Source organism: Myxocyprinus asiaticus, chromosome 19 (assembly GCF_019703515.2).
Source record: "Myxocyprinus asiaticus isolate MX2 ecotype Aquarium Trade chromosome 19, UBuf_Myxa_2, whole genome shotgun sequence".
Lineage (NCBI taxonomy): Eukaryota > Metazoa > Chordata > Actinopteri > Cypriniformes > Catostomidae > Myxocyprinus > Myxocyprinus asiaticus.
Window position 1 is genome coordinate 23,465,989 of NC_059362.1, and position 25,379 is coordinate 23,491,367.

Here is a 25,379-nt window from a genome sequence, read left to right on the forward strand (position 1 = left end):
GAGTACTGTCATTTTAAAAAAGAACATTATTAACTGTTTTTTTATTTTGTTGTAAACGGTAATCATTTGGAAAGGAGGCTGTGGAACTTCTGAACCAGAACAGAAAAGTAAGGTTTTATTTCAGAACGAACCGAAATGAAAAACATTTAGTTTTTAGTCACTGTTTAGATATTAATCTGTCCATAGTTAGACAAATTGCCTATAAATGGATACGATTTAGTACTATGGCTATTCTCCCTAGAAGTGGCCGTCTAGCCAGGATGACTCCAATGGCACACCACAGAATGGTCAATGAGGTAAAAAAGAACCATGGAGGGACAGCTAAAGACTTGAAGGAATCATTGGAACTGGTTAACAACTATGGAAAACATTAAAAAAGCATGGTGTCCATAGTAGGACACCACAAAGGAAGCCACTGCTTTCCAACAAAAACATTGCTTGCATGCCTGAAGTTTGCCAGAGACCACCTTAACACTCCATAACGTTACTGGGAAAATGTTTTGTGGACTGATGAAACTAAGGTTGACCAGTTATTATATCCAGGAGTTCACTTACTTTTTTCACAGCACTGTGAATGTTTAATGGGATGTGTTCAATAAAGACATGAAAGATTATAATTGTTTGTGTGTTATAAGCTTAAGCGTATTGTTTTTGTCTATACTTCGATGAAGATTAGGTCACATTTTGACCAATTAATGCAGAAAACCAGCTAATTCCAAAGGGTTCATATACATTTTCTAGCTACTGTTTATCAAGTTTTATACAAGTTAAGCTCAATCAACAGCATTTGTGGTATAATATTGATTACAGTTTTCCCACAGTCATGGAAAACCTGGAAATATCAGGGAATTTAAAAATTTTGTTTTCCAGGCCTTGAAAAGTCATGGAAATTAATACAATCATGAAAAGTCATGAAAAAATCATGGATTTTTTTTTATTTTTTATAGTTAATATATTTTTATTTCTTATGCTTTGTCCTAAAATATTTAACTGGGGTGTTACATTGCACTGGATTAAAAACACACGGTGAAGAGTTTAAAATATATCATTTTATTTAGAATACCTGACCAATTAGAGACAATGACGTGCCGCTAATCCCCTCCCATTTTAGGATTCACATTTTAAGGCTAATTGTCATTTACCCGCTTATTTCAGTAAAGTGTGTCTCCCTTTGCTAATTTTCACGTGAGCTACTTTACCATGTACAGTTTTTTCAGCTAAGTTTAGCATGCCAGGAAAGTGCACCTTAAACAATGCCTGGCTCAGCATGGCCAGGAATGAAAATGCCTGGCAAAGGATCGGGATCCTGCACGGGCAGCGTGCAAATTATGTTGCAAGTCTTTTGATATTTCTAATATGGGGGAGGTGTCTTGAGCAGCCATATGAGGAGCAAAAAAACACCAACGTGCAGGAACTGCTCAAGCTACAGTATCTTCAATTATTATTTTAGCACTAGCTGTACAGAGGAAACCTCTACTGCAGAAAAAGTCACTAACCCTGCAGTAAAGATGTAAAAGCCTATTTCAGATATAATTCTGAAAAATGATGCGCTAACTGCCAAAGTACTTTGGGCACTAAAAGTATATTGCCTCCGAATTTATGGGTCATTCATCTGCCACTGATATCATCAGTATTTTGATTATCAGTATTTCGATATTGATTGTGATTTGGGTGCCATGTTCAGAATGAAAGGCTAAATGTTTGGGCATGGAAATTAGCTTTCATGTCATGGAAGTCATGGAAATTTGTTGATTACCACAAAAAATATAACTTGTTCCTCATTTATTTAAAAAAATAAAAAATGAAATGAATGAAGCCAGTCCATAAACATTAGGATACACATTGTTATAGAAGTATAGCCAAAAGACCTTAACATTATACGTGTTAACATCATTTTAGTGTGATAAAATCGCTTACTGACCTTATCAGTGGTTCGTTGCCAGATGAAACAATGCTAGTAACACGTAACACAGTAGAGTCATTTTAACACGTATAATGTTTACGTCTTGTGGCTATACTTTTGAAACAGTTTGTATTTTAATGTTTAAAATTCACTTTTACTTTAATTGTAAGTGCCTTTCTGTAACTGTAATTTTTAAATAAAGGAGGGACATGTTGCTATTTTCTGTGCTACCCAATATATTGTCCTACAGATACTGTCGATTGAGCTTAACTTGTATTGAATCCAGAACATTGCTTTAAACTTGCTTATTCCACGATTTTTTTTTTTTTACCACCCACCCCTAATACTGCATTACTTAATACACATTATTTACCTAAACATGGATGATTACTTGTTTGATTACACAAAATAATCTTCTGAGGCTCTGTCTCTATCTCCTTTAGGGCCTCCCATGACCCTTTGCAGGGCACCAAGTTTGCCAACAATAGGAAAAGTACTGGTCAGCTGAATCTCAGCAGTGGAGGTTTCTTGCATGCCAATTACAGCCCCGCTCGCAGCAACTCTCTCCGTGCCAGTCTCATGGGTGAGCGCCTTGGAGACCGTCGCCGTAGCAATACCCTCGATGTGGCTGACCGCTTGGGCGGCAGCCACAGCAACTTAGCCCGCACACGCAGCTTGTCATCGTTACGAGAAGGTGGTGTTCATGGCAATGGAGGAGGAGGAGTTGGAAGTGGACCTGGAGGAGGATCTGGGTCTGGTGAGGTGGTGCCACCTACCGACCCTACCAACCTGCTGGCAACGGTGTTCTGGATCGCTGCATCGCTGCTAGAGTCAGATTATGAGTTTGAGTACTTGTTGGCGCTCAGGCTGCTGAACCGGCTGCTGGCCCAGATGCCCCTGGAGAAGGCAGACAGCAGGGAGAAGCTGGAGAGAGTGCAGACCAAGCTAAAGTGGTACAACTTCCCTGGCCTGCTGACACTCTTCCTGAAGGGCTTCACTTCAGCTGCAACACAGGAGCTCACTATTCACCTCCTCAGTAAACTCATCACTGTGTCCCGACACACACTTATAGACCCCTCACAGCTAGCAGGTGTGCCTATGGTTTTGGGAATGTTTGAACCTTTTATTTCCTTAAATGAATAGTTCTCCCCAAAATGAGAATTTTCTCATCATTTACCCACTCTTATGCCATCATTAACTCGTATGACTTTCTTTCTTCTGCGGAACACAAACAAAGCTATTTTAATGGATGATCAAATATCGTCATTTGAACAGATACCTTTCTTTGTGTTCCTCAGATGCAAGAAAGTCATAAATGATGAGAGAATTATAATTTTTGGGTGAACTACTGTGTATACCTTTTAATATAATTTTGTCTGTTTGAACAGTCTAAGTAGAACAAACTTAAATACAGTGAATATTGCTTGTTGCTGTTTTCGCTTATGTATTTAAAAATACTCTGTCCGTCATCCTTTTCATGTCATTTCTTGTTAGGTTTCCCTCTAAATATCCTGTGCCTGCTTCCGCACTTGGTCCAGCACTTTGATAACCCCACGGCTTTCTGTAAGGAGACTGCCGACCGTATTGCCAAAGTGTGTGCTGAGGAGAAGTCAGCCACACTGGCCAACCTAGCACATATGATGAGCCTGTACTCAACTCACAGCTACTCGCGAGACAGCACCAACTGGATCAACGTGGTGTGTCGCTATTTGCACGACTCCTTCTCGGAAATCACCTTTAACCTGGTTACATACCTAGCTGAGGTGAGATGATGCCCATTTATTGAATAACTGTACATTTTTATAACAATTATGAATGTCAGTTCAAAATCTTTGCTTTTAAATTAAATGTCTTACATTTGGCCAGTTTAAGTAATAGCAACAAGCAACAAGAGTAATTGTAAGGTTGTAGACATTGTAATGTTTCAGAGTATATAATCTGTTGACCTTTTGATCTCTTATGTTTTAGTTATTGGAGAAGGGACTGAACAGCATGCAGCAGTCTTTACTGCAGATCATCTACAGTCTGCTGAGTCACATTGATCTGTCTGCTGCACCTGTCAAGCAGTTCAACCTGGAAATCATGAAGATCATAGGCAAATATGTGCAGGTAAATGTAAACCACATTGTGTGCCTGAAATATTTTTATAAACATTCTACTGTTGTCAACACTTAAAATATCAGTCCCTCTAATGATGTATTTTAGCATGCCTGTGAATGCAGAGTAGTCTGTGAATCAGTGTATCATTCGTTCATTTCATATTCAATTAGGAATTCAAAATCAGAAAAACAAATAATGACTTGTTTTTCATAATTTCGATTTAACGCACAAGTTAAAAATAGGAAATTGGCAAAATAGCCACGGGACACTGTGTGTTTTGATTAGTTGGTTTCACTAATATATGGCTTGAATATTTGATTCGCTCATGTGGATGGACCTGAAACGCCCCTTTCTTTTGATTGGTCAGCTTGCACCGTTGTCTTCCTCAATGCTGTGAGACAGAATAAAAGTTCTCTGCTGTTTAATTGTTCAGATTAATTCATCTCAGTTTATTAATTTCTTTATCATTTATTCTCCAAAGCTCGCCACGTTTATTGCACACAAAACTGCCGCGTATATGACCCAGTAGGTAAAGGCTACCCATATTCCCATTCAAAAACATGGATGTCGGAATGATCTGAGCTTGAAATTAGTACTCTTCGCTGCCATGCAAATACTTATTGTCTTATATTAAATATTAAATATAATAATATCTTCCCATGTATTTGTTATTATTATTATTATTAATCATTTTTTATTTACTGTTGTAGCTGTTATAATTCACTGGCATGAAAGCTCATCTGTCTTGGATGCACCCTACTTTAAGTCTGTATATTCCCTGAACCGCGTCTTGCTTTGTTAATTTCACTGCAGTATGTAAAAATGAAAATAAACCAATTATTTCCTTACTCTTTGATTTCTCATTTCAAAAACGCAGTATACACTGATGTCAATTTAAAACGCTTATTTAAAGCAATCAAACTATAGCTGCCTTAGACTAATTACAGTATTAGACAAAAGGTGTCCCGACTGTAAGTCTACTGTGACGCGGTACATGACTTGTAAAATCTGGACTGTCCCCAGATTTAAAGTGACGTCTGTTCACCCTAACTGTGAATGCCAGCCAGTTCTCCAATGCAGTGTGGACCACCAGTGCCCAACTGATCAACTGCACTGCATGGTACCACTTATAAATGAATAAAACAAGAAGGATAACTGTGAGAAGACATTTGGCATACAGAGCAAGGGATTAATTTTAATAAACACTTAATGTGTGTGTGTGTGTATCGGTTTTATCAATTGCTTCACGTGTAAATGATTGTCCTAATGCTGAATCGCATGAAGACGAAACCCTGTCTGCATTCAGTGAACAATTTACGGTTATGTGTAGGCACTGTGTCTGACTACTTGATGAGAGAGATAGCTCAGCTGCAATAAACGTGGCAAGTTTTGGAGAATAAATGGTAAAGAATTTAATAATAAAGCTAGGGTGTGCAATCTTTTCCAGAAACATTTTTTGTTATACTGGTTGAAAGTCTCTTCACATCCTGATAGCAGTCAATAATTTAAGTGGTCTAAATGTAAAACAAAATATATATATCTTCTGTGGAAGGGACAAGACTAAAAAATGATCGACCAATCATTGCATTCGGTCCGAATGTAATGATAGGATGTCCTTCCTGTCTGTCAATCTATATTTGCATACCGCCGTGCAACTTGTTCGCGCAGACAATCACACGTCATCAGCGCGGGTTCCTTGATGCTGTGCAGAGCGAGCGCGAGAATGGAAGGCGAACCGCAGCTACCTTATGTTTCTCCTGAACCACCAGTAAAAGGAAACAAGAAAAGAAAGACCGTGTTAGAAACTTCTACAATGAAAAAAACGTCTAGATCAAGAGCGTGCTAAAAGCAGAATTAACTCTGTTCTGTGTGTTCACGTGTGATAGAGGAGGCGTGGCTTTGGAGACACCTCTGAAGCGAGGGCGGGCTCTATGCTTTCAAAGCTAGCTTGCTAACTGCTAGCCTCTCTGGATTACACACCCTAACTTGAGACAAATTTATATGAACAATTAAACAGCAGAGAACTTTTATTCTGTCTCACAGCATTGAGGAAGTCAACGGTGCAGGCTGACCAATCAGAAGAAAGGGGCGTTTCAGGTCCACCCACATGTGCAAATCAAATATTCAAGCCATATATTAGTGAAATCAAAAAATCAAACCGCGCAGTGTCCCATGGCTATTTTTCCAATTTCCTATTTTTAATTAGAGCATTAAATTTAAATTACAAAAAAAACAAGTAATTATTAGTTTTATATATATATATATATATATATATATATATATATATATATATATATATATATATATTTACAAACAAATAGAGATTTGTTTTGTAAACGAATAATGAAATAAGTAGTTTTTTTTGTTTTTTCTGATTTTGAATTCCTAATTGAATATGAAATGAACGGATACACGGATTTCTGTATATGTGTATTTGAATTCCTTTATCCTTTATTCCTCACATGCCTGTTGTGTTTAAAGTGATAGAGAGAGGACTTTGGTAGTGTGTGTGTTTGTGTGTATGAAAGGCCTGAGGGCTGTTAGCTTTGTGACACACTTTTGAGGAACTATGAGCTGGATCATTGCTTTCCTCCTCTGTGGTCTTTATTGAAGCTTTTCATCTGAAGATAACGTCAAGATAAAAGGGTGAGGGGTGGAGTAAAAATGGCTCAAGTATTTTGTTGTGTGTTTACACAGAGTCCGTACTGGAAGGAGGCTCAGAACATTCTGAAGTTGGTGGTCTCTCGCTCAGCAAGTCTGGTGGTTCCTGATGAGGTGCAGCGCTCCTACAGCACAGAGTCGACCAGCTTGCCGGAGATTGCATTCACTCGCATTTTCAACAATTCATCTAAAGAACTGCCGGGGAAAACGCTGGACTTCCACTTTGACATCTCAGAGGTGCTCCGTTTGCTGTCCTCCTTGACATTTCCGTAGCGATCGGAATGTTCATCTTCAGACACTTTTTATTTAAACCCCTTTACATATCTTTGTTTTTTTTTTCTTTTTAATATGCTGTATTTCTATAAACGTCACAACTTTGTATGAATGACTCTTTAATTCCCTTTACTTTTTTTTTTTTTTTTTAACCTGTGACCCACAGACACCTATCATAGGTCATAAGTATGGAGACCAACGCGGTGCAGCAGGGCGTAATGGAAAACCACAGGCCATTGCTGTGACAAGAAGCACCTCCTCCACTTCCTCTGGGTCCAACTCAAACGGACTTGTGCCAGTCAGCTGGAAGAGACCCCAACTCTCACAGGTATAGTCACTTATTGTTTACAGTGTGTTTTTAAAGACCCCATTAGACCATACATTTTTAATGTATGCATACATGCTAAAGTTTATTTTTTTTTTATTTATTTTTTTTTTGGGGGGGGCTGTGAATTGATTGAAAAATAATTAACTAATAAAATGAATTAATCACAAATTTTTCTTTGATTAATTGCTATTAATCATGGTACATTAAAACTAACATTAAAATCAAATCAGATATATTTATTTTATACTTTGTCTCAAAGAACTTGCGAGAAATTGATTAGTCATCATTTATTTTTATTATTTTATTATGTTAAAATTGTTAATTAGACACATTTTTACAGGTATAAATCTTTGATACAAGTATATGTATAGGCCTACATGCCATAAAATCTGTGGGCATGCTGTAATTAAAGTTTGGCCAAATCTTCTGGAGTGTTCCAGTGGACTTTTTTTTTTTTTTTTTTTTAAATAGGATCAAATGGACAGATTTAATTTATATCAAGCTTTATTGGCAAGATAAACTTAAGTGTACTGTACATTGCCAATGCATTTTTAGACACTTTGCATACAGATATAAAACAAATTTAATACTGGAATTTAATTTGCTAACTTTAAAATCTAAAAACTATTATTTTCTCTGGCTGCTAAGTTTCTATCGTGCACACGCTGGGTCTCTCTCTCGTGCGGTTTCGCTTTTGACACTGGTTCAGTGTCGACTGTGGGCGAACATTTCCGAGCTAACATTTCCAAGCATTGTAAAGAGATACGGCAGCTTGCCCGTATCGGTCCAACACCTGGCTCACCACTTGCGGGTGAAGTCTCCATTCTCCGTACAGTAAATTATGCCTGGGACATGCGTGGCATGTAATGAATAAGTGTGCACTGCTCCACACAATCGGTTTCTGTGCTAGGACGTGCAATAGAGTCGAGTGTGTACCTCGAAATTTATATATGCCAATTTTAGCTACAGGAAGTGGGGAAAAAGATTAGTGAAGTTTCAGGAAGTGGAAACAAAAAAGGATGCTGCATTAATTGCGTTATTTTTTATTTTTTTTAATGCATTAAACAGTCAACTAATAATCGCAGAAATACATTTTTTGAGTAATTTCTCAGCCCTAGTATTTGTTTAATCAACTTTTAAGAAAACACTTGTATAGAAATGGCTTAAAACCTAATGGGCATGGACTAAAGACCACAAACCTACACTCTTCTTTAATCTGGAATAAGATTTGGAATAAGAACATTTAATTATTGAGCACTGGTTTCAAATGCAGTCCTTTTGTTATCTGCTTGCAGAGGAGAACTCGGGAGAAACTGATGAATGTCCTGTCTCTGTGTGGCCCTGAGTCCGGCCTACCCAAAAACCCATCTGTATGTTTCTCTTTATATATTAAAAAAAAATGTTTTGTGTTGCACAATTTGGCTTATTCGATACATTGGCTAATTCCACCTTTGTTTCTAGGTGGTGTTTTCGTCAAATGAGGATTTGGATGCAGGTGACCAGCAGACCAGCCTGATCCCCACTGTAGAAGAAGTGACACGGGAGGAGGAATTGCAAGCAGAAGATGCAGGAAGTGAACAGCAGTTTGGTGTCTTCAAGGACTTTGACTTCCTGGATGTTGAGTTGGAGGATGCAGAGGTGAGGGCCAAGGATTTGGTTGGAATAAACTTCTCCAAGTTCTTCTGCACTGATGCTTTAGGTTTAGCATATTTCCTCATAAAAATACTCCTGAGATCATGTTACAAATATGCCAGAATTCAGAATTTGTTTCAGGCTTTTCAAAGCTACAGTCATGTTTTGCGGTATCATCCTTAACAAAAATATGAACAGAGAGAAATGTGTGTATGTCTCTTTACTGTCTGTCTGTGAATCTCCACATTATCTCACTGTCTTCACTCCCTAACACTTTTGTTATCTTTTCCTCCTCTCTTGCGTCCAGGAGCTTCAGGTAAGTTTTAAGCAGAGCTCAGGGTCAGTAAACCCAGAGAAGCTGAGTATTCTTATTCTCAGTGACTGATTGGCCTCTCGTCATTCCTTTGAAAATATGTACCCATTCATAAGTTTCACAAAACCCTTGAGGATTTTTATTTTTTTTTTTTTTTTTATGATAATTGAAGCTAATGAGTCCATGTCACAGTTATATAGTTGGTGCATGGATGGTGCAAATGCATTTTAATTTATTCTGCTTTTGCTTATTCTTTGGGTTAGTTTAAGCTTACTGCACATTATGGCTCTGTTCTAAAACCTAGTGAGCTTCCTACGCAGGCAGTATTTTAAGCCATCATAGACACTCTTAACACAGAGGCTGTTTCAAAAGTAGATACCTTACTTAAGCCACATTCTAAGGCAGCATTGCATGTGTCTTTTTTGGAGAAGGCAATCTTATAATGCTCTGCAACAAGCTCAGTAATCAAAATCCATTCAAGATGGTGAGAGAAATAGGAAAATATTCATTATAAATACAGTTATAATTGATTCAATATAAAAAAAAATTGCAAATGGATCATTTTACCTAATATTTGTATGTGCCGAGTGTTTTTGTGCCACATTAGCTTAGCAACATAATGTCAAACTCTTTTTGGGATCCATTTCAGTCAGGTTTCTGCCTTATGCCGGCATCACACTAGCTGACAACTCAATTTTGTCCGAGGGTGTCACACCTAACGACTGTTTCGCAGAGATCTTGCACTCTTCAATCGGAGGTCTGTCACACTAGCCAATTCAGAATGGTGGAGGGGTCACAGACATACCGAATCCCTCTGACTTCCTCTCCAAGTCCCTGTCACATGGAGCTCGCTGAAATAACAAGAGTACCAAAACAATTGTAATAGATTGAATTAGGATGCAATAGAGTAACTTTACCCTGTGAATGTGTGTGACTATATTTATCCATACAGGGATTCCCGTAGAAAGCGTTTATACATTCACAGCTTTCAGTGAGTAAAGGATTTGCATTCAAATAAAACAAACTGTTCTGCCTCCACTTTCTGATTTTTATTTAAAGTAGGAGAATCACAGAAAAACACTTGGGACACAATCACAAAGGATTACAATCTGTGTTTGAGGTATGTGGTTAAGTGTGGTCACTTGATAAGACCACAAGAGCCCATTGACTGAACAGTTTGTATTTTTTTAGTTTAATGTTCCAGTTGCTGGAACCATTATCTCAGCGAGGAGTCCAGTCAGTCAAAATATTAACGACCTCCCACAGGCAGATGCAAATGCAAGCTCCAACTCCATCTGACTGGCCGACGTTTAGTTAAATGAAGTTTTTGACTGAAAATCAGAGCAAAAATCAGCTAGTTTGATGATGGCTTTAGAAGACAGTAGACAGCAAGACAGCTCACTAGACTTTGAAACAGAGCGTAGGTGTCCATTCAGAAGTCCCATATTTACCTTTGAGTTTTGTGAGATTTATTTTCAATTCAGTTACCGTACTTTCCGGAAATAAAATCGCACCTGAATACAGATTGCACCTGGTCAAAATCACGTTCTTGAGAGGAAAAGAAACAGAAGTCGCCTTTCTAATTAAATCGCACTGACAGAGGTTACATGCGGCTGCCATTAGGACCCTGGGTAAGGTTGCACCAGCTGTGCGTAAGTTCTCACGTAAGATGGGACGTAAAGTTCACACTAAGGGCTTAGTAACTGCTAGTTAATTTGTAACTAAGTCAGTGCTTAATTTGGTTGCACCACCTGTTCTTAAGGCAAGACTTAACTAGTAGGTCATAAGCTCTCCGAAAGGTAATGCGTAGTCGCATAATATGACGTTTACCTGTATTGATCCAATAAACAGCCTTCAAATTTGTACACAGAAGTGTTAAAAAGTCATCAGCTTCAATTTGATCTTGTTACGGTTGATGTTCAAACCTTGTCTGCTCACGTAACTGTCAGCTGTAATAAATTATATCCCCATTAAAATATGATACGTAATAAAAGTAGATTTGATAAATAATATATTTGCCCTGTGTAAATAACAGAATTATAGGAACTGTATCTAAAATAATTAAGGGGTGGTAAATAAATACTAATACAACAGGCTGGATAAACAGACATTTATTCATTTTAATATCACATATATATATATATATATATATATATATTGAACGTGTTGAAATTTGACACTGGGCAATGCACCCTGAAAACTGCACTGTTAGATCGGTTTCATGCTGAAGAGACGCTAAAGTAAAAAAAAATTCTCTCTCTCGTTAATGTCAACATCATAATGTATGTTGAAAGGATTGATGCCTGTCACGCAAAGCATGAGCTCATTGATGTCAAAAAATATCAGTCTGCTTTTTTATTCCAGGCTTCCGTAGATATTTAGTTTATACGTATGGTTACGTTCTACCGACGTTTAATGGTACAATGCTCAAATATTTAGTAGTGCATAAATTGTGACTTTTTGCCCGTTTTTGCCACAACTAGGCTAAGTTGTAACTTATACACAGCTGGTGCAACCGGCCCCTGGAGCAGCCCCCAGACTTTCCTTTAGCCGCTCAGTAGCATGTTAAGACGCACTCCGTGAAGATTACCATAAGATCTACACATCGTATCATGCATTATCTGTCCTTGTTTTAATCAGGAGCATTTGCTTTAAGTAATCATGTGTAACAGTTTTTCATATTCTGTTTGTTTCATGAAAAAGCACAACAAATAAGCCACATCTGTTTATAACATACGTAACTCTATGCTGTATACAAATAAACAGCTTTTAGTCTGTGAGTAAAACAATATGCCTGTTGTATTCTATACATTCATTATCATTCAAGTTAGCGACTGTCTATCTGTGGATATTTCTGATATTTGCAACCCTCTTTGCTATGCACTGATTATCTGGTTCACTGACTGAATGTTTTTACTACGAGTGTGATGAAACGTCATTTTCTGGAGATGCAAAGAGTTGCGTTTGACAGCGGTCTAGAGTTTGTTAGAAAAATAATGTTATGATGGCACAGAATATTTAAACTGGTTGCATGAAGTACTTTGTAAAGGCAAAATGCTCTGTATGGGCTACTTTAAAACTAAGTTACTCATGTAACACTAGTTCTCTGATAACAGGAGTGAGGTATCATACTTTGAAAATCATCTAGGGGTGTGACCAATCCTGAAACCACCAATAACACCGCAGATGTCAGTTGACAGACCAATGACAGCGGTGATCAGGGAGTCCCGCCTCAATAAGTCACTGCAATAGGTTCCTTCTTTATTCTCCACATATCTCTTTTCTGTGCAGCTGCAAAGAGGGAAGTGTGGTGAGATAGCTCACTCCTGTTATCCGAGAACCGGGGTTATGTGTTTGCTGATATGCTTTCCGAAGCAGGCTTGTCAACCAACAAGTTGTGGCAGACCTAACATAAAAACACCTTTTCTTTTCACTTTTTTTCTTTCTTCACATGGGCAAATTTACTGATCACGCTAAGGATTGAATGAGCCAATGCAGGCTCCATAACATCCAGTATATAAAATAAAAAAGGCTTTGGCCAGCTGACATCAATTATGTGTAAATTATGTAAATAAGTTGCTTCGGACTATAAGTCACAGGACCATTCAGATGATGGAAAAAAAAAAAAAAAAAAAAACTTATATTCCGGAAAATACAGTACATCAATAAGTTTTGGTGCTTTTACAAAATAGAACATAAAGCATCTTGAAATGGTCCTCCTTGTGTCATTTATTCCATTTTACCCAACTTCATTGTTCTCTGTGGGTGTGTGTATTGTATTGTGTTTTGAGTGCAACTTCTCCTTCTGTATAATGCAATTATCAAAGCCTGTGTAGTTCAGGGTTGATCTGTTTTACTCTGCTCTTATTGAATTTCTCTTGGTCCACCTACAGGGGGAGAGCATGGACAACTTCAACTGGGGTGTGCGGCGTCGCTCTCTGGACAGCATTGACAAAGGTGACATCCCGTCCTTACAGGACTGCCAGTACTCTGGCAGCACGCCCAGCCTCATCCAACCGGAGGACACCGATGAGTCATCTGAGGAGGAGGTACTGAGCGCTAGCCAGATTCTCACCCACTCCAACCTTGTAAGTCCCCTCTCCTCTGGGCCCCCTCCCCACAGGGGGCTCCGGCATGGTGTGTCTGTGTGCCAAATTGTGCTTAGACGCTGCAGCGGCCTTCGTAAGTGGGGTTAGATGCTTGCTTTCTGCTCATAACCCGCACTTCTTTAGACAAGTGCCCTCCACACTTCTCCCTGCCGCCAAGCCAACTGTTGATTTTTAGACCTCCAACCCCCTCTGCCCCTTTTTTTCCATTTTGATTCCCTTTTTTTATTCATTGGGGTAAGTAATGATAATAAAAATAAACTTTGTTTTATGTAGCGCCTTTTTTTAGATGCTTTACATAGAAAAAAAAAGAATGAAATATAAGAATAAAAAGAATAAAGAAAAGACAATATAAACATGCATATCAATATAAAGAACACAAAATAGTATGTAATACAAAAATAGATTAAAAAGTAAAAGCTTTCCTAAAATAATATGTTTTAAGGTAAGATTTAAATGTGCTAAGTGTCTGTAAGGTGATGGAGACCAATCAGTTTTATTTCTTTGTTTCTATCTTTTGGTGGAGAGTTACTTTCTGACCTGTTTTCCAATCAGAGTAATGTAATACAAGGGTTTAGTTATCTTGTGTGCTTGCACTAACTTTGCCAGGATTATGTAGATCTGTGGTTCTCAACTGGATTTGCTTCAGGTCCCAGATTTTACACTGGGTATCAAGTGGTGACCCAATGCCAAAATTGTTCATCGTACAGAAGTAAACAAAAATGTCTTTAAAATTAAGCATTAAATTGTATAATATTAAATAATTTAAAAAAAACACAAGTTGAGAACCACTGATTTAGACACTTGATAGCATGATCTTTATTACTGAAACTGCTTTGTATTGTTTTTTCTACATGAATGTTTCAACATGAGCTTAATATTTCTCTATTCTAAGCCTCTAATAAAAACCCTTTCGCTTGCTATGAGACATGAGCTACTAAGCAGAGCTAAAAAAAAAATAAATAAATAAAATGATCCTTTAACGCTGCTGAGTGAAAGTCATCTTCCTTTTTTGTCTTTTTTTTTTAATGTCCTTTTCCTTCCACTTTGTACTCTGTGAATATGTCTAAAGTATCTCTGCTGAAAGTTGAATGTTATTAGTCTTGCCAGACTCACGTTATTCTAAAGGCATGCTGCATGATGTCATAATATAAGAGGAATGAAATGCAAATATACAGACATCATGAACTATTGATCAGTAGAGCTTGCATGTGGTATAACACTTAGTTTGAAAAGTTCAGGGCAGATATTAGTCATTCAAAGCAGATGCAACATGATGATGTTTTAAAAAAATAGTTCACCCCAAAATGAAAATGTAGATGTCGTTTACTCACCCTCAAGTTGCTCCAAAAAATGTTCTTAAAAATGTAATGACTACTTCTGTGGAACACAAAATGGTGAATTTCTGAAGGATATCCTGGCCACTTGTTTCCACATAATGAAAGGACTGATGACAAAAACACCATAAAAGTAATATGGACCACTTTTCTGGTGCTGCTTTGTTGTTGTTTTGGAGCCTGACAGCCCCAGTCCTCATTCACTTTTATTACATGGAAAAATGTTGAGTTGAGGGAAAGTTGTTTCAATGAGTAAATTATGTCTGAATTCACCCCAAAATGAAAATTCTTTAATGTTTGATCTTTTTCTAAATGATTTATTTTCCTCTTTACGCAGCTTAACAGTGATTCCGCTACTGATGACGCTATATCCAATCACATGGACTCTCTCCAGCAGTCCCAGGAGTCCTCCAGTAGTGTCCTGACTGAAGAGGCCACACCCACTCCACCCCTGCCCCTCCTTGACAGCCCCACCCCTGAGACCGCCCACTCTGACAGCAATAGCAGCCAGCTGCCTGAGGTGGGATCAATCAGGAGTCTTGATAAATTATGGTGCACGGGTGCTTTTTAGCCATTGCTTTTTGCTGTTTTCTCTTCTGTTGAGTTAGCTGGTACTGTTTTCTTGCCTAAAATTCCTCCCATCGTCCAGTGGTGTCCCACTGCTTTAGCTTTATAAATGCACACTAAATGATACTAGTGTTTCCAAGTGTTGCATTTTAGATACTGGGCACTGTCACATCTCTTTGTCCTCCAATTGTTTCCTACAGTGTAAAAGCATCATGCCTTTTTCTTTTCCTCTTTCTCTTGGTGTTGCTTTGTGGGATGACTACCAACATTGACATTAGATAATGATTGACTGCTATGCGGGTGGGGCTTGCTTGCTTAATGTGTGATTTGGGGAGAGATTATCATCAGGGACAAACATACACCTCAGGCCTGCTGTGCTAGAACTACCTCATTTGGTCCCCGAAATGTTGAAAAACAAAGAGGTTAACACGAAGACTACTTGCTGCTATCTGGACCTGCAACCTTATTGTGAGTATAAGTGAAGACTATCCCACCATTGCTTAGGGTTTAAAAGGCAGTATCCTCAGACATGGGTTTTATGTGGATTTTCTTCATTTTTGACCCCTTTGAATTACATCATCCCTGGCTGTTTTTCTATTGGCTGATTAAAGCCATAGATATCAGATGATCAGTTTCCAGTGTCCATTTGCCAGCCATCAATGTTACTCCAAAAAGCATCTGGAACAAGTTCCAGAAATGTAAAATGTTATCGGGAGTGCCTGTAAATACAGTCAGGGATGAGGATAAATAGCATGTTAAAAAAAGAACACTCATGTATATTGATATTGTCCTTTTAAATGCCTTTTATAGGGGTGATTCGTCCAAAAATCATTTACCCATTCTCGTGTTCCAAACCTGTATTATTTTTTTTTTTCACAAAATGAGAACATTTTGAAAGAATGTGCACACTGCTTATTTTCTATAAAGTGAAAACACAGAGACCATGGTCTGTCAAGCTCCAAAAATGTAAAAGAAAAAGAAAAAACTTGTGTGCTATATTCCAAGCCTTCTGGAGCCATACAATACCATTATGTGATGAACAGATCGAATTTTAATGTATTTACAGATAACTTACAGATAATGCTCTTTTTTCATTAGCATTTCCACATATTTAAACTTGGTGCATACTTTCTGTTATGAGACAACCAAGAACCAATGCTGTTTGGTAGGGGTGTGTAAAAATATCGATTTTCCGATGCATCGCGATCATCATTTGATCAATCTCGATATTGATTCTTAAATCCCAAGATCGATCTTTTACTCTATGCGCAACCCTCTACTACAATGAGAGGAAATTACTTGCATTTGCAATAAAATTTTGCGGTATGCGACTGAAAAGTATAAACTTAGCAAATGGCTGGTAAATGTTTACATTTCACTCACCAGTGTTTGTGTAGTGTAGTGGTGGACTGCATGTTGAGAGTAAAAGTTACCCGTGTAATGCGTGTCCCAAGATGACATCCACGCAACCCATTGAATAGTGTCTTTTTTTAATACCCTTTCAGTCCTCTACAGTCAGTTGTTGATCAAGAAAAGAAAAAGAAATGTTTAATTCTAATCACACATGAGATAAAGCCATTCGATCCTCTCTCATTAACATGCGTTCATTTAATGATGCTCTTTACAGAAATGCAGTTTTTTGTTAGTTTTAGCACGTGTTCAACAAATCAATGTAAATATGCTTAAATAGTACATTTTATGCAATTAAACAACAATCAAGTAACAACTAATAATATATTAAATATATCTTATTTATTGATTGAATACATGGATTTGTTCATTTTTAGAAAGCCAAAATGTGTCCAAAATGATGAAAAACGAATAAAATATAATTAAAATTGATATTTTAGAAATGTAACTAGTAAGAAGGTCCCCTGTATAATTAACAGCATTAGCTAGGAGAGAATTATTTTCAAATGTAAGTAAAAGGAACATTATAACTGAAAAATACCCATATGGATCTATATCAAATTGAATCGAATCGAAATGGGAAATCTGTATCAATACCCAGCCCTACTGTTTGGTGTCATTGACGTCAAACCTGATGCAATGCTTCAAGTTTGAAGATGCGCAAGTGACGTTTGAGAGTTATAGCAAAAAAATCATTATCATTATTAAAATGTCGGTTTGTTGCTCACACAAAGCTATTATAAGGCTTCAGAAAACTTTGATTATAGCACACAAGTTGTATGGACCACTTTTATGGTAGTTGTAATATTTTGCTGTACTTTTTGGAGCTTCACAGAGCCCCTAGTCGCTATACTGTATGCTTTCATTGTATGGAAATGAGCAGCATGAAGATTCTCCCAATTTTGTTTTTTACAGAAACAACAAAAGCGCACAGGTTTGGAACAATGTGAAGGTGAATAAATAACAGCAAAATTTTTAATTGAAGAGCATCCAAAAGTAATTAAGCAAAAAAAAAGTGGCACAGCCTGACTGAGAGAGAACATTTGAGACCACTAACAGGCTTGAGCCAGCTCTAACATGTTACTAACAGCTAAGTGGTGATATTAGCAAAATTGTATTTTATTCCATTTGATTGCTGTTTAAATGCAAAACACTGGTACACTCCAGAAATGTCTTTAAAGATTTTACCACAGGTCAACCTTTGTACAACCAATATTGCTCAGATGATTCTCAATGAAAGTAAAATGGTGTGTGTTCCCTGGTCACCATTCATAGAAGAACAGCCCTCACATTGATGTTAATGAATGAATAACTTCTGATCAATACTAGGGATGGGCATGAGTAGTCGAGTACTCGGAAGTGACCACAATGATTGATCATGAAAATGATTATTGATAATGATCATGCTTGATGTGACTTTTCACTAAATTCGAAATTCGGTGATAACTATACAAACGTGTAAAAAAGAGGGGCCTTATTTTTAATTTTGAGATTGATTGTCATGAATTTTAGAGGTACCTTTTGGTCTAAGTCATCACAACAACAAACTCCAACACAGCACACAGTGATTATTTTGTTGTTGTTGTCCGTGATAGAGACAGCGCTTAAAAGCTCACCAGTGTTTAAAAGTTTCATACTTTATTGAAATCGAAGAACGAATGGGTGTGACATCATTTTGAACTAAATCTGTCCAAAACAAAGATGTTTTTCAGTTTTCTCAGTAGTTCATAACAGCTCGCCAGCCAGACTTTCAGAAAAACTGTGTACCGGCTGCTAAACACCTTCTAACTGCCATTGGTCCATGTCATCGGGAGGTGTGACCTAGAGCTCAACCTAACGCTAATTCCAGTTAGGTTGTTCAGTCAGTTAAGACCAGTACAAACATGAACACACCAGTATGCAGAGTTATTAGCGAGCTGGTGCAAACTTACAACTGTTTAATTGTTCGCGTAGTGACATTTTCCATGACATTTTTTTCACACATTTGCCCAAAGTGAGAGATGCCTCTTATCATCATTCTTTTGTCTTTATTCTGGCCATTAACACTTTTATACACACTTTTATACATCTTTGCTGTAGTATCAGTGTCATCATAAATTACAATAACAGAATGTAACCGGTGAATATTATGGTCACATATAGCATGTTAGCACATTAGCGCCATGAATTCAGAATGTAAACATAAATAAAATTACACATTATCTACTGCATATTACTTTAAATCATCATCAAGTGGTTAAAACAGCTACTTTTACTGGTCTCATGTGAATTCTACTCATAGAATGAGGCATGAAGGCATTGGTGACAAATTTTATTGTCACATTAGTTAAGGTCTTACATGTAGCGTTCTCATATTTAAATGCATCTATAAACGCCTCCCCCAGTGGTGGACCGGTGTCTGAATGTTTGCAAACAGTATACCATTGCTCAGCTGTTTCAACTTCTTTATGGTTTGGAGGGAAAGGGCTGGGAATCCATTCTAAAAAGAATAGATTTTTTTTTACATTTTACGCAATTTGTACATTAAAGTTAATCTATTAAAAAACAAAAAAATAAATAAGGCTACATTTAAATACACATTATGAAAAATATTTGCCTTGTATGAAATAAAGTTGTACAAGAATAGCTAAAACCTTCCAACTGAAGTTTTTTTTTGGACATTTCAATGTACTAAAGGTAGTGGACAATTGCAAACTATGCATAATATAATCCTCTATCTAAACAAGAAGTGATGAGGGGTAAAAGGCAATTTTGCTGTAGGTGAAATAGTGCTTTAAACATTATTTGCGGTAGTTCTTCGAAATATAGATGCATCTGCTCAGCCAACCTTCCCTTAAAGTCATCCAGTGGCATTGAAGCATTGCACACTGGGAATTGCATATGAACACATATTTATTTTTACAATAGATATAATTTTTCAAACAACTGTTTACAGACAGATTGTTTCACTTTTAATTAACTATATCACAATTCCAGTGGGTCAGAAGTTTACATACACTAAGTTAACTGTGCCTTTAAGCAGCTTGGAAAATGATGTCAAGCCTTTAGACAATTAGCTTCTGATAGGAGGTGTACTGAATTGGAGGTGTGCCTGTGGATGTATTTTAAGGCCTACCTTCAAACGCAGTGCTTCTTTGCTTGACATCATGGGAAAATCAAAAGAAATCAGCCAAGACCTCAGAAAAAAAAATTTGTGGACCTCCACAAGTCTGGTTCATCCTTGGGAGCAATTTCCAAACGCCTGATGGTACCATGTTCATCTGTACAAACAATAGTACACAAGTATAAATACCATGGGACAATGCAGCCATCGTACCGCATAGGAAGGAGGTGAATTCTGTCTCCTAAAGATGAACTTAATTTGGTGTGAAAAGTGCAAATCAATCCCGGAACAGCAGCAAAGGACCGTGTGAAGATGCTGGAGGAAACAGGCAGACAAGAATCTATATCCACAGTAAATGAGTCCTATGTCGACATAACCTGAAAGGCTGCTCAGCAAGGAAGAAGCCACTGCTCCAAAACTGCCATAAAAAAGCCAGCCTATAAACCTGACACAGTTACACCAGTTCTGTCTGGAGGAATGGGCCAAACTTCCAGAAACTTATTGTGAGAAGTCTGTATAAGGCTACCCAAAACATTTGACAAGATTTAAACTATTTAAAGGCAATGCTACCAAATACTAACTAAGTGTCCGTAAACTTCTGACCCACTGGGAATGTGATGAAAGAAATTAAAGCTGAAATAAATCATTCTCTCTTCTATTATTCTGACATTTCAAATTATTAAAATAAAGTAGTGATCCTAACTGACATAAGACAGGGAATGTTTTCTACGATTAAATGTCAGGAATTGAGAAAAACTGAGTTTAAACATATTTGGCTAAGGTGTATGTAAACTTCTGACTTCAACTGTACAGCAACAGAAAAAAAAAATGTGGATCTCCACAAGTCTGGTTCATTCTTGGGAGCAATTTTCAAACACCTGAAAGTACCACGTTCATCTGTACAAATAATAGTATGCAAGTATAAACACCATGGGACCACACAGCCATCATACCGCTCAGGAAGGAGACTCATTCCGTGTCCTAGAGATGAATGTAGTTTGGTGCAAAAAGTGCAAATCAATCCCAGAACAACAGCAAAGGACCTTGTGAAGATGCTGGAGGAAACAGGTAGACAAGTATCTATATCTACAGTGAAACGAAATAACCTGAAAGGCTACTCAGCAAAGAAGACGCCACTGCTCCAAAGCCGCCATAAAAAAGTCAGACTTCAGTTTACAGGCGCACATGGGGACAAAGATCTTACTTTTTGGAGAAATGTCCTCTGGTCTGATGAAACAAAAATGTAACTGTTTGGCCATAATGACCATCGTTATGTTTGGAGGAAAAAGGGTGAGGCTTGCAAGCCGAAGAACACCATCCCAACTGTGAAGCATGGGGGTGGCAGCATCATGTTGTGGGGGTGCTTTGCTGCTGGAGGGACTGGTGCACTTTACAAAATAGATGGCATCATGAGGAAGGAAAATTATGTGGATATTTTAAAGCAAGATCTCAAGGCATCAGTCAGGAAGTTGGTAAGAAGCCTGGTCACAAATGGGTCTTCCAATGGATAATGACCCCAAGCATACCTACAAAGTTGTGGCAAAATGGCTCAAGGACAACAAAGTCAAGGTATTGGAGTGGCCATCACAAAGCCCTGACCTCAATCCGATTTGTGGGCAGAACTGAAAAAGCATGTATGAGCAAGGACCTGACTCAGTTACACCAGTTCTGTCTGGAGGAATGGGCCAAAATTCCAGCAACTTATTGTGAGAAGCTTGTGGAAGGCTACCCAAAACAGCTGATCCAAGTTAAACAATTTAAAGGCAATGCTAACAAATACAAAGTGTATGTAAACTTCTGACCCACTAGGAATGTGATGAAAGAAATAAAAGCTGAAATAAATCATTCTCTCTCCTATTATTCTGACATTTCACATTCTTAAAATAAAGTAGTGATCCTAACTGACCCTAATCAGTACTTCCTCAATCCAGCCAAGACCAGTCTAATGCATTCATACCTCAAGAGCAGCTCAAGGGCATCTCCCCTGTCAATGTCCTGCTCTTAGCGTAATGAGTCCAGATAAAACCATCAATTGTCTTACTCATCTGCTTGGCCAACATTTAAAAGCTTTCTGTAATACTGCATCTACTTTGGCTCCACGCCACCCTCCCTTCTTCTGTTAATGCATTAGACTCATAAATAGATGAAGGAAGAGGTAGAAAAAAAGAACTCAAGTTCGACGAATTAGATGTTGTTTTTTTCTTGGTTGCCTTCTAAAGTAGGTTTGAATAAAACACGAGTCTAAAACAGAACAGTTTGTTCCCAGAGCCGTGTTTTACTATCACTCACCTAGTTTGTTGAAACTTCATATGTGATTTATCTTAAAGATCATGAGTTCAGCTTTTATTTGGCATTGAGCTCCATTGTCAACTTTTGCTTAATTTTTGTTATCTTCAAGAGTTCGAACCTTTAATTTTAAGCAACTAATGCTAAACCACATATTTTCAAAATCAACTAGCCTGTGGGTTACCTGATTGGTTGACTAAGGGGCTGTTCAGACTGTATGTGTCCTTGTGCTTTAAGCAAGACACAGCACAATTAATACAATAGAACATAGGTGTCTTGAGACATGTTTTTAAAAGTTGGAATTCTTTTTAATTTGAAATTAAAAAGAAAAAAGCACTAAAACACTACTCAAATATTGCAATTAGATTTTCCTTTGTGTTTTTGCCTGCCATGGACAACAATGAAACCATTTCTCTCACCAAAATCTTGCCGTTACAACTACGATTAATTGGTTGGTACTGTTGATGCATGACATTGTTAAAGGAATAGTTTACCCAAAAAGAACATTTAAATAATTTTATGTGATTATATCTCTCAAGAAGATTTGGAATGTATGTTCTATTTCCTTTCGTTTCAGACCGCCAGAGGCAGTACTGAAAGCACTGGTGGAAAACTCTTGCGCTTTGACCGAGAATTGTATTAGAAAGTTGTCACCCCGTGGCTTTAGCTATAAAAACCCCTGAACACATCAGCTGTGCGACTGACAGTTCTGGAATCCTCTGCAGAGGATTTTCTGCCTTCTTCGAGTATCACTATGTCTAAGCATAAACTTCAGCATGACAAAAGGAATAAAAAAACTAAATCTTCTGATTTAGCACACAAAGTGGAGCAGCTGTCTTCTGCTGTAGAATTTTTACTGCCACTCCTGGCTAGATCTCAGCCTACAACAGACGAGCAGGACAAAGTGGAGACTGAATCATGCATGCCATCGTCACCAGCTATGCATGCAGAACAGGAGTTAGATGCAATGTCAGTGGCTGCCTCTGACTCGCTTTTTGGCGCAAATCCGGTTGCAACCTCAGCGATTGGTGAGTCTACCTGTGGCCCAGTCAAACCACTCTGACTGTAATAATGTGTCTGACAAATTGGGTGGGTCATGTTTAGTGGTAACGTCCTTGGAGGGAACGTTGAAAGCGATGCTCGCCCATATTTATCTGGACCCCCCACAACCAGCAGTGGGCTTTGAGAATGTTTTTCTGCATCGTGCACAAAGAGCCTCCTTTATGATGCCTCTGTGCCGTGATTTTTACATCCGTATTGGTGTCTGCATTACATAGTTAATCAAAGGCCACACGTCCTGATCAACTGGCCCACACACTGGCTGTAATGCAGAACCTGGAGGCAGTGGGTCTTGGCAGCATGCCACATGTAGAACCCAGTGTTGCGGTGCTCATCATGTCTCCTGATGAGGCACTCTGTGAGAATGTGTGCTACCCCAACGTCGAGTGCAGACGCACAGATAAACTACTGTCACGGGCATACAACTCTACAGCATGACTTGGTTATGTTTCTAATTCTTTGGCGCACATGCTTGTTGTGTTGCACTCCTCCCTGAATGCAACATCATCTGACCCTTTAGTGATGTATCTGACTGAACTTGCGTTGTAGGCGATGGGTGTAATTGCCAACCACTGCGGGACAGCTTTGGGCACTCTAGTGCAAGCATGGCGCCAGGTTTGGTTGGCCCAATCCCCTTTGCCAGAGGTCTGTCGGAACAACTTGAGACGGTTGCCACTAGTACCTGGTCGAATCTTCGGACCAGCAGCACAGGAATCTCTGTATTGGCGTGTTTCGGTCTCAGAGACTCGTTCCTATCATGTAGGGACAGCTTCACGCCACAGGGCACCTACAGCGACCCTGTTGCTCGCTATCAGAATATTGGTGAAAAACCTACATTTAAGCCTCCTCATCAGTTTTGCCGTTGGAGCCCCCAACCTCCACCACCTCCTGTCAGACGTGGTGGCACCTTAATAGCTGTGCATTAGTCTCGCATACGACACCAAGGTCCCCATCGTCGCCCCCCATCTATGCAGACATGCGCAGACAGGAGTGCTGTCATGGTAAGGTCAACTGTGGGCTGTTTTATGGAGAGTCAGCTGGCTCATTGGGGATCAATAACAACAAACTAGTGGCTGCTGACTACCCTCTCAAGAGGCTATCATATACAGTTTCACTGTCGACCCTCTGTACACACTGGCGTGAGACCCACAGTAGTTCATGATCCATGCCAGGTAGACGCCATTGCACACGAAGTTCAGGTGTTGCAAAAGGAGCCATAGAACTTGTCAACCCCCAAGTTCATCCCAGGGGATTCTTTTCCCCTTATTTTCTGATCACAATGAAAGACGGCAGGTTTCGGCCGATCTTAGATTTAAGGAATTTAAATAGTTTTTTTTTAAAGTTCCTGCCATACCAAATGTTGCACACGGCAGATGTTTTCCTGGCCGTTATGCCTCAAGATTGGTTTGTGACGATAAATTTAAGGGGCACCTGCATTCATATTCCAATTGTTCCGGAACACAGGCGATTCCTTCAGTTTTCATTTATGGGTCAAATATTTCAGTTTAGATTTCTCCCATTTGACCTTTCTCTGGCACCAAAGGTGTTTTCGAAGTGCATCCAGGCTGCACTGGAACGACTTCACAGGAACTGCATGAGAATGTTGCCGTACCTGTACAAATAGCTTGTCTGTGCAGTATCACCACAGCAGGCAATGGATCAAATTTGCCAGTTGCTGTACCATATTACGACTTTGAGGTTCACAGTGAATTGGGACAAATGCAGGCTTGTCCCAACTCAGTCTACCCATTTTATAGGTCTGACACTCAACTCTCCCACGATGCTGGGATCCCCCACACTGGAGAGGGTATGTTCAATTCTGACAGTGGTGACGCGTTTTCGGGTGGGCCACTCTCAACGCTATATTACTTTAATGAGGCTCTTAGGGAGGCTCACAGTGGCAGCTGCAGTGGTGCCACTGGGATTACTATGGCTGAGACCATTCAAAAGCTGGCTTATTCAGAAGCAGCTGTGTCCAGTGCGGGACAAATATGCAAGGGTCAAAATCACACAGCGTTGCATTCAGGCCCTGGCTCCATGGTCACGGAAGCAGTTCCTCCTCAAAGCAGTTCCACTGGGTCCTCCACCTTCACGGTGGGAGGTAATAAGGACTGATGCCAGTCTTCTCAGATGGTGTGGAGTCTGGTGCTGGAGAGGAGTTAATGGCACTTGGAGCGGGGCTTTGTGCACAGCACATATAAACGTTCTGGAATTGACTGAAGTGTTTCTCACTCTACTCCATTTTCAGACAGTGCTCAGGGACAAGCATGTCTTGGTGTGCACGGACAACGTGGCAACAGT

The 25,379-nt window shown here is 38.8% G+C and overlaps 1 protein-coding gene across 9 annotated transcripts in view; it reads left to right on the plus strand.

Annotated features, from left to right (window-relative positions):
- Positions 1 to 25,379, plus strand: part of LOC127456755 (protein furry homolog-like) — a 206,515-nt gene that overhangs the window by 151,133 nt on the left and 30,003 nt on the right. For 8 of the 9 annotated variants that reach the window (XM_051725323.1, XM_051725324.1, XM_051725316.1 and 5 more), the window contains 9 exons: positions 2,347 to 2,993; positions 3,398 to 3,666; positions 3,872 to 4,012; positions 6,701 to 6,901; positions 7,104 to 7,265; positions 8,561 to 8,635; positions 8,727 to 8,903; positions 13,104 to 13,298; positions 14,991 to 15,173. In XM_051725323.1, the coding sequence (XP_051581283.1) occupies positions 2,347 to 2,993; positions 3,398 to 3,666; positions 3,872 to 4,012; positions 6,701 to 6,901; positions 7,104 to 7,265; positions 8,561 to 8,635; positions 8,727 to 8,903; positions 13,104 to 13,298; positions 14,991 to 15,173 (2,050 nt within the window). The remainder of the gene's footprint in view (positions 1 to 2,346; positions 2,994 to 3,397; positions 3,667 to 3,871; positions 4,013 to 6,700; positions 6,902 to 7,103; positions 7,266 to 8,560; positions 8,636 to 8,726; positions 8,904 to 13,103; positions 13,299 to 14,990; positions 15,174 to 25,379) is intronic. The other variant, XM_051725318.1, reaches the window with a different exon arrangement.